The sequence below is a fragment of the Kogia breviceps genome, chromosome 6, assembly GCF_026419965.1.
Source record: "Kogia breviceps isolate mKogBre1 chromosome 6, mKogBre1 haplotype 1, whole genome shotgun sequence".
Classification (NCBI taxonomy): domain Eukaryota; kingdom Metazoa; phylum Chordata; class Mammalia; order Artiodactyla; family Physeteridae; genus Kogia; species Kogia breviceps.
This window is the reverse complement of record NC_081315.1, coordinates 29,815,794-29,830,278: the sequence shown is the minus strand read 5'-3', so window position 1 is coordinate 29,830,278 and position 14,485 is coordinate 29,815,794. Positions and strand designations below refer to the sequence as shown.

At 41.9% G+C, this 14,485-nt stretch overlaps 1 protein-coding gene across 6 annotated transcripts in view; it reads right to left on the bottom strand.

The window, feature by feature from the left end:
* The window catches only part of DCLK2 (doublecortin like kinase 2), a 152,211-nt gene that overhangs the window by 39,424 nt on the left and 98,302 nt on the right, over window positions 1-14,485 (bottom strand). For 3 of the 6 annotated variants that reach the window (XM_067035636.1, XM_059066712.2, XM_067035639.1), the window contains exons 5-6: window positions 14,339-14,389; window positions 10,361-10,455 (exon numbers count right to left, since the gene is read on the bottom strand). In XM_067035636.1, coding sequence (XP_066891737.1) covers window positions 10,361-10,455; window positions 14,339-14,389 — 146 coding nt within the window. The remainder of the gene's footprint in view (window positions 1-10,360; window positions 10,456-14,338; window positions 14,390-14,485) is intronic. The other 3 variants (XM_067035637.1, XM_067035638.1, XM_067035640.1) reach the window with 1 other exon arrangement.

Here is a 14,485-nt window from a genome sequence, read left to right as displayed (position 1 = left end):
CGGATGGCCGCAACTGGGTTCTTTCAAGATATCCTCCATAATTACTAACTGGTTCAAAAAGATGTGATGATCTTTAGGGGTGGGGAGCAGAGGGGACATATTTCCTGGTGAGTGAAGAAAGGAAAGTGATTAAAAAGACTGAAGACAATGCCGAGCACATTCTCTGGGACCTGCTCCACTGTGCCACCATACTCTCTGGCAGCAGCAGAAGCTGCTCCATTTTTATGAGTATGCAAGGAAGGAAAATGCACAAGAATCTACTTCTGCTAAGAACTTATTAAACAAGCAGAAAAAGCTATACAGTACTCTCAACTAGCTTCATTTAAAAGGGCATTCAGGGCTTCCCTGGTGGCGCAGTGGTTGAGAATCCGCCTGCCGATGCAGGAGACACGGGTTCGTGCCCTGGTCCGGGAAGATTCCACGTGCCGCGGAGCAACTAAGCCCGTGAGCCATGGCCGCCAGGCCTGCGCGTCCGGAGCCTGTGCTCCACAATGGGAGAGGCCACAGCAGTGAGAGGCCCGCATACCGCAAAAAAAAAAAAAAAAAAAAAAAAAAAAAAAAAAAAGGGCATTCAGGGCTGAGTAAGTACATCTGATAACCATTAACATGCCAGCTTTCCACATTTTTAGTAAGGAAGTTAAGTCAAAGTGTCCTACATTAAATTTCTTACTATTTCTACAAAACTTAGAATTTAAAGAGACTGTTAAGTGCTATACTAAAATTGTGAAGTTTTGTTCAGAAATAGGCAATTCTCAAAAAAAAGTAGCAAAAATAGTTCTATTAATGCTACTTAATAGAACTACTTAATAGTCCCAACTTCATTTTGGTTTTTCATAAAAGGAAGCGTTTGAACAGAATCTAGCAGATATACTTGTGTAGTGAGTTGACTTTCTCAAATGCATCTTGGAAAACAGCACTACGATTCAATTTTTAAGTGGCCTACTGCAACGGTCAGAAACATTTTCTGTAAAGGGCCAGAGAGTAATTTTAGCCTTTGTGGGTCATATGGTCTTTGTCACAACTACTCAACTCTGCTGTTGTAGCATGAAAACACCCATAGACCAAATGGAAACAAATGAGCATGGCTGTGTTCCAATAAAACTTTATTGAGAAAAACAGGCGTTGGGCCAAATGTGGCCACAGGAAAATAAATCCCTGGTCTACAAGCACTTTCTTAGGAAAGCTTTTCCTCCAATATAATTCTTACACTTTTAAACGCTTAGAACAGAATAACCCCCAGGGTATGGTTGTTATAAAGCAGTGGTTCTCTGTCCTTGGCTGTACATTAGAATTACCAGGGAAGATTTGAAAAATTCTATTGCCAGGCTGCACCACAGATTAAAGAATTCTTGCATGTAGGGCCCAGGCATCAATATTTTTTTAAGCTCCACAGAAGGTCTAATGTGTAGCTAAGGTTGAGAACCTCTGTGGAGGAAGTTTCTGGCAGTAATCGTAATTAATTGTCCAGCTATCTTAATTTAAGTTCTCTCTGTCACTCACCCAGTAATCTAGCCATTGTGAGTCATCAATAGCCCAAGAAAAATGTTCTCTTTGTAAGAAAAGGAAAGAAGCAACTCATTACAGTTTACTGAATGCCTACTTTGTGCCAAGTCCTAAAATGAGTACTTTTACATCTTATGAATTAGGTATTATCATCATCTCCATCGATCTGTGAAGAAACCAAAGCTCAGAGAGGTTCTATAACTTGCCCAAATGCCACAGCAAATGTGGATTCAGAATTTAAACCCGGGTCTGACTGCAGAGCCCAGGCTATTCGGCTAGTCTCACACTATGACCTCTTCAAGGAGTCTTGTACCCTATACCAGACTCACTGATCAAAATATTAACTGGGGTATATTTAGAACATGCTTTCAGAGTACATAACTATAATCACATTCTTATAATTTAGTCAAATAATATACAAGTCGATAAATAAATACACAGCCTTTCCTCACATAAAGCAATCTTAAGAAAAACTTTTCTTTAAAAAGATGACCTCCGAAATGTACTGAAGATTTTTTAAAAAATCAGTATTCTAGATATTACTTGTAAATAGATATGCCTCATTATCATTTCTGTGGTGTTTTAAAAAATATATCAGAAATATCAGTTCCATTAATTAGAAGGAAAACCGGTATAAATTAGACATCCATTTAAAAACAGAAGCTTTATCGCTTTAATATTGGATTTGTAATAATTTACTTTGAAATACTTCAGTATTAGTAATGAGACATGAGAACAATTAATCTGAATCAGCACCTAAGGGTTAGTAACATACAAAGTATTATTATCTGTAGCCATACCTTACACTTGGTTTCATTTGGTAAAATCAGTGGTGCTTGAGACTTGTGACTGGTTCATAGTGGAGAACAGCAGTAAACAGAACCCACTGTCTGTGCATGTACATGGTTTGAGACAGTAGCCAGTTCTAGTCCATGAAAGTTTAATAGGGAAGAATAAACCTGACTCCATACTGGATGTTTCTTTTACTTTAACCTTTATATTCTATTGCTTTTGCTACAAGTTAATAACTACAAGAATGTTGCTTATAGCCTGAAATATACAGGACAGCCCATTCTCAAGGCTCTGACCTTTAAAGATATAACATTTTCCCATTCATATAGAGATAAAAAGTTGCAGAACAGAGAATAACATTTGTCTTGTTGGAAGTTGAGAGGAACATTGTGACCTGAACTACATGGACAGCTGCAAGAACAAAGGATTCTGGCATCAAGAAGTTTTTGCCAACCAACCACAGCTCCTCCCCTAGTAGTATAAAAGAAGCCTGAGGGCTTCCCTGGTGGCGCATGGCAGGGGAAACGGGTTCATGCCCCGGTCCGGAAGATCCCATGTGCCACGAAGCGGCTGGGCCCATGAGCCACGGCTGCTGAGCTTGCGCGTCCGGAGCCTGTGCTCTGCAACGGGAGAGGCCACAACAGTGAGAGGCCCGCGTACGGGGGGGGGGGGGTTGGGGGAAAGAAGCCTGAATTCTAACTCAGGTAAGATGGTTCTTTGGGACACTAGTTCTCCATCTTCTCTGTCTGCTGGCTTTCTGAATAAAGTCTCTAATCCTTACCTCAACAACTCCTCTCTCAATTTATTTATTATTTATTTTTTTTGCGGTACGCGGGCCTCTCACTGTTGTGGCCTCTCCCGCCGCAGAGCACAGGCTCCGGACGCGCAGGCTCAGTGGCCATGGCTCACGGGCCCAGCCGCTCCGCGGCATGTGGGATCCTCCCGGACCGGGGCACGAACCTGCGTCTCCTGCATCGGCAGGCTGACTCTCAACCACTGCGCCACCAGGGAAGCCCCCTCTCTCAATTTATTAGCCTGTCATGTGGTGAGCAGTACAAGCTTGGACCCAGTAACAAAAGGAGCTGTATGGAACCTGCTGACTTTGGCTTTCTGTTCCTCTGAGTTTCGCTGCCACCTCAGTTGACTACATGGTCTGCCAAAACCAGCACAGAATCTCATCACATCCCTGTAAGTGAGCCTTTCAAGCACTGGATTTTGCTTATTGGATTACCGGATTTTTCAGCAGCAGGTGGTATGGCCACACCTACCTGCTAAACATGTCTACACGCTTTCAGTGTGAGGTACCACCAATTTCTAGGAAGCCTGCATGGTGGGGGAGGTGCCTGTCTCTTCAGTGCCAACAATGGAGGCTCTCACTGTCTGTCACTGGCACAGGCCAGCTCACTACCACAACCTCTAAGTATTATCGCCATCCAACTTTCTAATGCGTGACCGAGAAGAAGGTCTAACTACCCACTTTCACGAATAAGGGGGTGTTTAAGATAAACACATATGCTGCTTATATTCAAATAAGGTTTTTACAATTGATCCAATTTATACACTGATTTGCTTGGCAAACTCTGCCTCCACCCCCATAAAAAAGGGCTTCCACCCAGGTGAGCCATTTACCCACCAAATGCTTTTTTTTGTTTTTTTTGTTTTTTTAACTTAACAAGTACAATGTACAAATCACTGTCCTCAAACAGCATCTGAGAGTCATTGTGATGATTTACTTTGTTGGGGCACTGAAGTCTTCAAAACTGCTTAGTCCCTCTTTTGCTTTTGTTTCTGTCAACAAAATCAATTATGTTCAGAGATGAAGTCACCACCCACCATTTCTGAGGTAATAAAGGAGGTATATAAGTCATCAGTCTCTTCGTACTGAAGACCATTAACTAGTTTTAAATACCAAAGAAAAGCCAAAGCTCCAGGGAAAAGCAAAAATGTTGAAGGTCAGAAGCTACCGTGGATTTACATTTCACAGCTTCGAAAAGAAGTTTCGAGTTCAGAAGGTCAAAGAGTTACATTTTAGCTCTGCCAATCAGTATGAGATACTACCAGCCCTTTCATCACACTTCACAAATCTGGAAACTCTTTCACCACCAGCAGACCCAGGAGACATTCATCAGACAAAATATCAGCACATCAGACAGTTTATAATCTCAAGATGTTGGATAATGTTCCAAATGTACTTTTTTCTTTCTTCTTTCAACCAACAAGAATGCTCACAGTAGACAGCCCCTGGACATACACTTCAGCATCAAAACATGAGACATTTCATCCCCAGTGTACACAGATGTGCCCCTGGCTCTGAAGCCTTGAGTTACTACAGCCTGAAAGTCTTAAACTGGGATATGGATGATGAATTAAATTTCAGGGAAATGCTTTCTACATCCATCTGGCAGCTGATGACACATTTAGTACTCTTTATTGCCTATCTGTCCCAAAGAAAATGCTGTGATTTACTCACAGTAAATATTCCTGAAGGGAAGGTTATCCTCTAGATTGAAGGGACGCGGAGGAGCTTTCGTGGAGGAAACAGGAGATCACGGGCTGAGGTCAAGGAGAAAATGGAGGATGGGGAAGATGGGGATTAAGAGAAGAAAACAGCAGTGGTGGTAGGATTCTAGGATTTGCAGGGGAGAGAAAAGAATGCACAGGGAGTGATCGGTCTGGAGAACAAAAGGACTGGAAGGAGAAACAAAGCAATGAAATGGATGGGGAGAGAGACCTCTGTGGTGCTCAAAAGGGAGAATGGACAGAAAGCTATTGAGGGAGCAGAGACAGCCTGGGAAAGAAACTCTGGGTGAGATGAAAGCCGAGAGAAGGGGAGTGGAAGCCAGCCTCCAAGATGGTCCCCATGAGCCTCGTCTCCTGATGTTCCCGCCCTTGTGTAGTCTCTTCCCACGCTTAACTGGGCTGACATCTGTGACTACTGAGCTATGATGGAAATGATGGTGTCTGACTTGCAAGGCCAGGTCATAGAAAGGGGAATCTCTGCACGGCACTCTCTTTCAGACCACTCACTCTGGGGAAAGGCAGTCGCCACATTCTGAGGACCCGGAAGCCAATTTATGGAGGGGTCCACATGGTGAGGAACTGAGGCCTCCTGCCAAGAGCCGGCACAGCTTGCCACCAAGTGCGTGGGTCACCTTGGGAGGGGATCGTCCGTTCCCAGTCAAGCTTCGGGCGACTGAAGCCCTGGTATACCTATTGACTACAACCTCTTGAAAGATCTTAAGCTGCTCCTGAATTCCTGACCCACAAGAACTGTGGGAGAAAATAATTTTTTATGGTTGTTTTAAGTTGCTAAATTTGGGGGTAGCTTGTTACTAACAGAATTACCTATAGATTAATAATAGGGTTGGATCATGTAGAGAGGGCAGGAAAACAAAGACGAAGGGTAGAGCTGGCAGGGAAAGTCATAACAGAAAAGCAGAGAAGGTAATAATATCTGGAGTCTGACTTCTCTCACTTTCTCTTTCCTTCTCCTACACTACTGCATATCATTTTTTTTTCTAAGTGAAACTTCCCTCATGTGAAAACTGAACCTGGAAATCCCAATGCTTACTGTAATACAAATAGAATATAAAAGAATAACAATAGAATAATAGAGTAACAAAGCTATGCTAAGTCCTTTCTTTGTATTTAGTCAGTTAATCTCAACCCTGTGCAGTAGGTCCTAGAAATCCCCTTTTTTACAGATAACGGTGATGTGAGTTGCCCAAGGCCACACAGCTAGCGAGTAGCCAAACCAAGATGAAACCCAGACACTCCGGTTTCCGAGCTCACACCCTGAACCACTGCATCATCTTGTGTCCATCTCAGAGCAAGGGCCTCTGGGCTGGTCCCTTCTCTGAGCCTCTCTTTCTATGTAACTGCACACTAGCGGGTGCCATCTCTGCCTTCATCCTCTGGCCCAAATGGGTCCCTTATCTTAACTGGAACAGATTGGAACATTCACAGAAAATTTCCCCCCTTGGTGTCCATACGTTTGTTCTCTACATCTGTGTCTCTATTTCTGCCCTGTCACACTATTTCTTAACACCCCACCTTGCAAAAAAACATTCCCAATTTCAGGAAAGCTTTGCTTCTTCTCCTGCCTTTGGTCCAGCCCCTTAGAGAGCTTGACCTTCTATGAACAGGTATGAATGGAGCAGATTTGTCTTTTTCTCAAGAGTACTATCGAGAAAACAATGAGCGCTTTTTGTGGAGGAGGGCGAGCTGCTTCTGAATTCCTGTCTTCTTCAAGGAGCAAACAAAAACGACGTTCTGGGTCAGAGATTAAACATCACAATGTCACTATTTCCATTTTCAGTTCTTTCAGTGTCTCCAACCAAACACAAAATGGTTCCCAGAAACCGGCACAAAGGGGGGAAAAACTGTGACAGGATATCAAATTCTGCTTACCTTTGACTTAATTTTGCTTAATTCCCTAGTAAGTAAAACCCAGATAGTAGAGAAGAAAGCCATCTGCCAAAAACTGTGTCCTGGGATACAGAGGGATGTGAGTACCAACTCCTGTATACGTTGTCCTGGCTTGGTTTGCTTGCTTTTGTTAATTCCCTGATTCTCTGGAAGAAGACTATCCCCAAAGCCATGAAAGCATCTAAGTAGGATAAATAGTGGTAAAGAGTTCCTGCCCGTGAAAAACAGCTCTCCATTGTCAGTCATCTCCTCTTAATTGATCTTAATAAGCTATTTTAAATGAAGGGGAAGGAAAAAGCATAGCACTAACACATGGTAATTATCTGTAATTCTCCACTTGTAATGTCACTGAATAGAGAAAATAATGCAAACGTGGACAGATGCTGACTAGAGCTCTACAATGACATCGAAATTACGGTACTTTGTACAGTGAAGAGAACTAAGCTGCGGTATTTCAAAGGCAGGTTTTCATTCCAAGGACAATACGCACCATGGTCTGTGGGGAACTGTGATGAGATGAAATGTCCACAAAGTATGACCCCTGGGAACAGGTAGGGGTTAGAGGTGTTTAGCTTTGTGTCCAAAGAGCTGGTGGGTGAGGCAGAGACTTGTTTAGCTGCGAATATGTAATGTAAGATTCAGTGATTCTGCATCAGATTTAAAGTGAGAGGAAGAAAAACAGACTTCCCAGCTTCCTAGACAGATTTTTGGGCAACTTAAAAGAACTCTAATCTTAGCACTCTAGAAGTTATCTAAGGTCAAACATCCTTATTTTGCAGAGGATGAAAAGAAAACTCAAGAGGAGGTCTCACAGCTGTTAGCCAAGCCCCAGGTGTGGTAGAGGAGAAAGGAAGGGGTGGGAGGTCATGGAAGAACCAGAAGAACCACTACTCTTTCTTACTGGTAATCTCATCTTCACTCTTGACCAGGAATCAGCATTTCCCTAACCTTCTTCATTTATTTCTGCATCAATAAGTGATCCTTGAGCACTTACCACGTGCCATGGAACTGTGTGTGCTAAATGCTGGGGTTACTCTAATAATTAAGATACACCTAGTGTAGTGAGAACAATTTTATCTAATGTCTCTGCAATAATACAGCTTATTAGCATGTTTTAAAAATCCCATGCCTCTTCACTCCAGACTTCCGCATCTGTGAGTGATCTCCTGCAAGTCTGTGCGCATACATGAAGGAATGGGTCTGTACTCAGAGCATGAAGCAGCACCAACTGACCCAGTGGCAACAACAAAAAAGGATAATCTTGGGCTGAGAGGTGAAGATGGACTGGGAAGAAAGATGGGAGAGGGGCTTCCCTGGTGGCGCAGTGGTTGAGAGTCCGCCTGCCGATGCAGGGGACACGGGTTCGTGCCCCGGTCCGGGAAGATACCACATGTCGCGGAGCGGCTGGGCCCGTGAGCCATGGCCGCTGAGCCTGCGCGTCCGGAGCCTGTGCTCCGCAACGGGAGAGGCCACAACAGTGAGAGGCCCGCGTACCACAAAAAAAAAAAAAAAAAAAAAAAGAAAAGAAAAGAAAAAAGAAAAATGGGAGACCAGGTTACCAATGGATAGCAAAAAAAAGGGGAAATGACCAAGACCCTGGGTAAGGTACCTTCTGGGATGGCCGTAGGCACTTCTAGGTCAAGGATCAGAGCAGCCCTGCCTACAGCAACAGCCTGAGGGAGAAATACAAGTGACCTTTGCAGGTGGATCACTGCAAAGCTTAGGTTAGGTTTGCCCTAGGTTGACAATTACCAGCACTCGGAACAACTTGCTTTAGTTTTAACAAAGGATGAAACAACTGGAACTGGAAAAGAGGTGGATCAACTTGATCTTTACTCTAGTTCTCTTGAAAGTTACCCGGATTAAAAAGACAGCATCTCCAATCTATTCTGGAGAAAATAAGTTGGGAAAGAAAAGCTGAAAATAATTACGTGAGTGATTTTTAACGGCTATAACTTTTCTTTTGGGGTTGACATTTAAGAATTCCATTGAGGGACTTCCCTGGTGGTCCAGCGGTATAGAATCCACCTTACCATGCAGGGGACGTGGGTTCGATCCCTGGTCAGGGAACTAAGATCCCACATGCCACAGAGCAACTAAGCCCGCGTGTCACAACTACACAGCCCATGCGCCCTGGAGCCTGTGCGCCACAACTAGAAAAGAGAAGCCCGTGCACCCCGCGTGCCACAACTAAGACCCAACGCGGCCAAAAATAATAATAAATAAATCTTAAAAAAAATTCCACTGAAATCACATCATACACTGACCTAAGCCAATTTAGCACTTCAGAAAATGGCCGGTTCTTTTGATAAGTATAAGGAACTTCCAGTACATAGAGGTTACTGAGAGCTACGTGCTCCCAATCCCAAACTGACTATTGGTCTCAGTCCAAATTCTGCCAACATACATAAGCAAGCAGGCACAAAAACAGATGATCTGATCTGTCCTTTTCCAGAAGAAACTTCTCTTTTTGAAGTCAGGCACTCAGACAAGAACCATGCAGTTCACTCTGAGGCAGATACAACATTCTCAGGACAGGACAAGCACACCTGAGTGTCAGGTGGAGAACAGAGCCCTGCAGGCAGTGAGAACCCGCAGGCCCACCGCCCTGCCGGCCCAGCAGGTTCCCACCCCACATTCACCAGGCGTGCTGGGGCTTTTACCTTTCACTTTATCAGTGAAAAATGTTTTTCAGCATCCTTAAAGTAGAGAAAACCACTCAGACAATACCTGAAGTGTTGGGGCAACCAACTTCCAAGAATGTATTCCTAACGAAGGTGCTTCCAATGTTAAACACTCCAAGAGAATGAAAGTTAATATGCGTGTACATCACGGCACTGTGTACACCTCCATCTTCCGAAAGTACATTACCATACAGACAATTTGATTGTTCCAACAAAAGGACACTTTCAATCTTTAAGAAAAATCATGTACTGCTATTTTACTGGGCAAATTTCCTCTTACAACTTAAATTATTGAGGGCTACTAAATCAAATGAAACTTGTAGAAATCCTGCAAATTTGGTTTTGCTCATCATTCATTCTTCTCCTTCTCTATTTCATAAAATGCCTATTAAACCAACTGCTTAATCATGTTAAGTTACTGTTTATATTTTTAGGACACCACAGTCAAAACCTAAGATTTATTCCTAAGTTCTTCACCAAAATGAACATATTTTTCTTGTGTTACTAACTTGTGTATATAAGTATTACGCTAGAATTTCACTCTGTTTTAGACTTTCACACAGTCAAATTATGTTAACGATATTAAAATCATGATTTTAAATGACATTTTTAAAAAAGAATCATGGTGTTCTCCATATAATAATAGGAAATAATAATAATAATAGGAAAACTGCTATTTATTTATATAAAACCACATTATGTTCAACCCTAACCACAACTTTATATTCCCATTTAAGAGATGGGAACACTTTAGCTCAGAAGAGTTAAGTGAATTGGCCCAAATTACAAGATGAAAAAGGACATAAGATTCAAAGCCAGGTCTTCCTGACTCCAAATCCTAAACTCTTTCCTTTATGATTTGTTACTGCACCCAAGCCCCTGAACAAGTTAACTAAACTATGCACCTCAAAATAACAAAATCACACAAATATGGCACATATCCTATTTCATACCTTTAATCCTCTGAAACTTCCTGGGCTAGTTGGAGAGGAACTGGAGGATTTCGTAGATTTAGGAGTGGAAAGCTGGCTGCTGGGAGTTCCATTAACTGATCATGAGACAACAAAGGAGACAGAGGTCATTAAAACCCAGAACCACCAGATTGTGTAAAAACACTCAGCATATGCCCAGTATAGCTCCAATGGAGCTTCGATTCATTCAGAGCTCAAAGCAGACGGTAAATCAGCAGAAAGCAAAAATAATGTGTCTTACTGCATTACAGACAAAGCATCAGACAAATAAGCAGCGAAACTAGAATTATTTTCAATAATAGTTTTCCAACAGTGACATAAACAAATATATAAAACGTTATGGATTTAAAGATGTGAGCAACAACTTGTCCATATATCCTGCGGGCCGTCAAGGGTAGAGAAATGCATGGCTGTTCTATTTGTAATGGTCTGCTCTGAAGGTTGTCCTATAACTACTCCAATATCCAGTGTCTTAGTACACTCCAACCTGAATAAACTGGACGTTCTTGTGGCTCTCCCAAATCAATTCCACCGTGATTCTAACACATTTTCTAAGTATATCCTTAATGGAAAAAGAAAATTACTGGTCATTTTCCTTATAATACCTACTTATTTGTTTGAAAGCCAATTTCTTATTATCTAGACTAGTTATTTCTAATTCCTTCCATTTTCTTGTCTTCTCAACTTAATTTCCCCACTATTTAGCAAGTCTTGGTGGTTTTTTGTACACCCTCCTCCAAACTTCCATACACTTCCTGCGTTGAAAGCTCAATTCAGAGACTCGGTAGGTAAGAGTATGGGCACGGCTGTTTCAAGGGGAGGGTTACTTTGCAGATTTTATACTATACAATGCTGGTCACACATCTCAGTATAACTCAGCCTTATTCTTAATTATACCAATGGGATCCACTTCTGTTGTAATTTCACAAAACTATTAGTTAACATCTGGTATTGGTATATATAATATATATATATATATATATATATTTTTTTTTTTTCCCTCTTCTAAGGAGTGCTTTAACCCCTTTTATCATTAATCTTCAATGCTTCTGCCCCAAGCAGAGGAAAACTGGCATTCCTCTCTATGGAAAGAAAAGCAAAATCCATTTCCTTTTTTAAAAATCTTTTTAATACAAGGGAGGAGACAACTGTTATTTTAAATGATGCTAATAAATATAAAAAGCCAAACAAATGCAGAGAAAAAGGTCCTGAATAGGTGACTCAAAAAATTAAGCACCAGTCCTTGAACGGAGGCCGAATTCTGGATCTGTAAGTATTTGTGATTAGATGAATCAGTCATGTATGTTTATTGTATTGCTCCTTGTAAAAATTCAGCAAAGATGAAAAAATTTCCCAGTTATTTTTAAATTACCAAACTTGAATTTTTCTAGTTTAAAACCACTCATTCATAAATCATTATCAGTTATCTAGATTTTCTTAACAAATGTATGTGGGTATTTAGAGCACAAGTACAACACAAGTAACTGTACAATTAATTAGAAACTTTTAAGAGTATTCAACAGCCCTGATTATTTTTCAATAAAGTTACACTTCAATTAATGCTCTTTCTTTTAAAAATTCTCTTTAGGGGCTTCCCTGGTGGCGCAGTGGTTGAGAGTCCGCCTGCCGATGCGGGGGAAGCGGGTTTGTGTCCCGGTCCGGGAGGATCCCACGTGCCGCGGAGCGGCTGGGCCCAGTGAGCCATGGCCGCTGAGCCTGCGCGTCCGGAGCCTGTGCTCCGCGCAACGGGAGGGGCCACAGCAGTGAGAGGCCCGCACACTGAAAAAAATAAAAATTCTCTTTAAAGGGAACTGGTGGTAGGAATTCACGTAAAATACAGATTACTGTGAGCAGTGAACTAGTAAGCTTGCTGTGAGCTGATACTGAGTTTGGCTCCTTTTCTCCTTCATTCTACACAGCAACCTGTTCAGGTCACCAGTTCCTACTCACCAAGGGCAGTTACCTTTCACTGATATTCAGAAACCACTTTGATATCAAAGATTTCCTTGGAACAGTGACAGAAAAGGGACTAAAGAAGAAAAATTGGCTCCTGCAAATGGTAAGCCTGGTGGCAGACCAATTTCCCTAAAAACACACCTCCTGCCTAAACATAATTTCTTAACAAAACTCACTGCCCGGGACTGAACTGGTATCAGTAACTACATGTCCATAGTTACCCTCAAATAACTCCCATCCTAAAGAGACACTAAGCCATATATAGCCCTCTACATTTCTGGTAGCATTTGAAAGGTTCTAAAAAACTGTTGTCTAGTGAGAAGTTCTTAATTCCATTTATTTGCACATCTCCCCAGTCTCTGGGAGGGTAAGTGGGGCCTGGGACAGAGCTACACTGTGCTCTCTCCCCCGACACTGCTGCTACCAACAGGAAGGTGGACAATGCCCAGCGCATCTTCAGTGCTCCCCTCCTTCACTACACCCTGGATTTTCTCTCCCCAAATAAGGCTCTTATCCACCCTTCCCCTCGGCTGTAAGGTAAGAAATAAACTTGGGGGCTTTCTTGTTTGTTTGCTCTGAACACTTTTTATCCTGGTGGACTACGACAGATTCACAAGCTAGAAATCTGAAGTGAGAATTTTTAAGATGCAAATTGTGGTAACTATTTACCCACTTGTATCACCCAGGTTAATTTCTATGTGTTTATTACATATCATTTAGCTATTTAGATAAATTTAGAGTTTTGTTGAGGGAATTTTGTCAGCCAGAAGACTTCACTGATGGGAGCACTTCTGTCCCAAGAGTGAAAAAGTACAATATGACATTTACAAAGTTACTTGCTCTGTTTGAAATTCCAGTGAGTCCCGTGGAATGTTCTATATGGTAACAGGCATACTATCGCTAAAGCAGTCCGTAAAAGCGAGTTATACTTCTGTGTACTGTGGCATTTAATAATACAAAACTTTCTCTCCATTTTCTATAACTGCAGTGTGTGCTGAACATGCTTTTGAGTTAACCTCTTATAAACAAGCCATTTGCCCTCTGAAACATGATCTACATCTCACAACTTTTACTTATAAGTTAAGATAAACTTTATTAACCCAAACCCAAATATGGACTCAGTTGAAAATCTGGAGTACTGGAATCCTAAGATTTTCTCAAATCAATTTCTAAGCATTCCAAATTCTAGTTAAAAAGATTTATACGCTTATTAGACTATGTTATGAAGCAATTGGTCTGCAGGACAAGTATGGCTGTGAAACATGTTTTTAGTTCAATATGTTAATTTCCCTCTTTAGACCTCAGGCAGACAAAATTAGACTAATTGTGATACCTGATCCTTGGACCACTCTCCCCACTTTTATTTATATTACTTACGTCATAAGCATCTGTAAACCTATCACCAAAACGGAAAGCTAAGAACCTGACAAAAGTCTAATTTACCACGTGGTAAACTCAGTGAAGTGTATTTACGCAAATTCCATGTTATGTTAGCTTTCCCTGCATGTGAGATGCTTTACAGAAAGCACAATATGAGTTGAAATAAGCTTAACATCAGAGAGATGCATTCAGTTAAAAATATTCATATCGCTGATATTTTAGAGAGAGGATGTTGGGGCTATTAACCCCAGGGTGGGGAGGAAGGACAGGAGAGTATAATTGCTTCTCTGGCCATTTTCATATTACCAACAACCCTTAGCCTTTTTCAATAACAGGCTATTCTCCCTAATTAACTAGAAGACACACCCCTTGAAGCGCTGTGTCTCCTCCATCACTGTGTACCGTGACTACACACTGACAGGCACCTGGCAACCTTCTGAGGATGACTGGCTCTCTCACAAGTAAGGGAGGCTGAAGCATTGTGAAGCGCTTGATAACTGCACAGATGTCCACTGGTAAAAGCCAGATGCATTCATGGAAATGGAGCAAAAGGAAACAGAAATATGGCGAAAGACGGAAACAAAAGCCCAGCGGAGCGACACAGCCATAATAATCATGGCTCACCTGGGGATTTGGCTGTAGAGTAGGCCCTGGAGTAGTGGCCACCCCTCTTTACTGGACACATTCAGTATAAACAAAGGAGACAGTAAGGAGAGTGGTTATTCAGCAGGTCTAAACGTGTACACAAAAAGAAGGGCAAAACAACCCGAC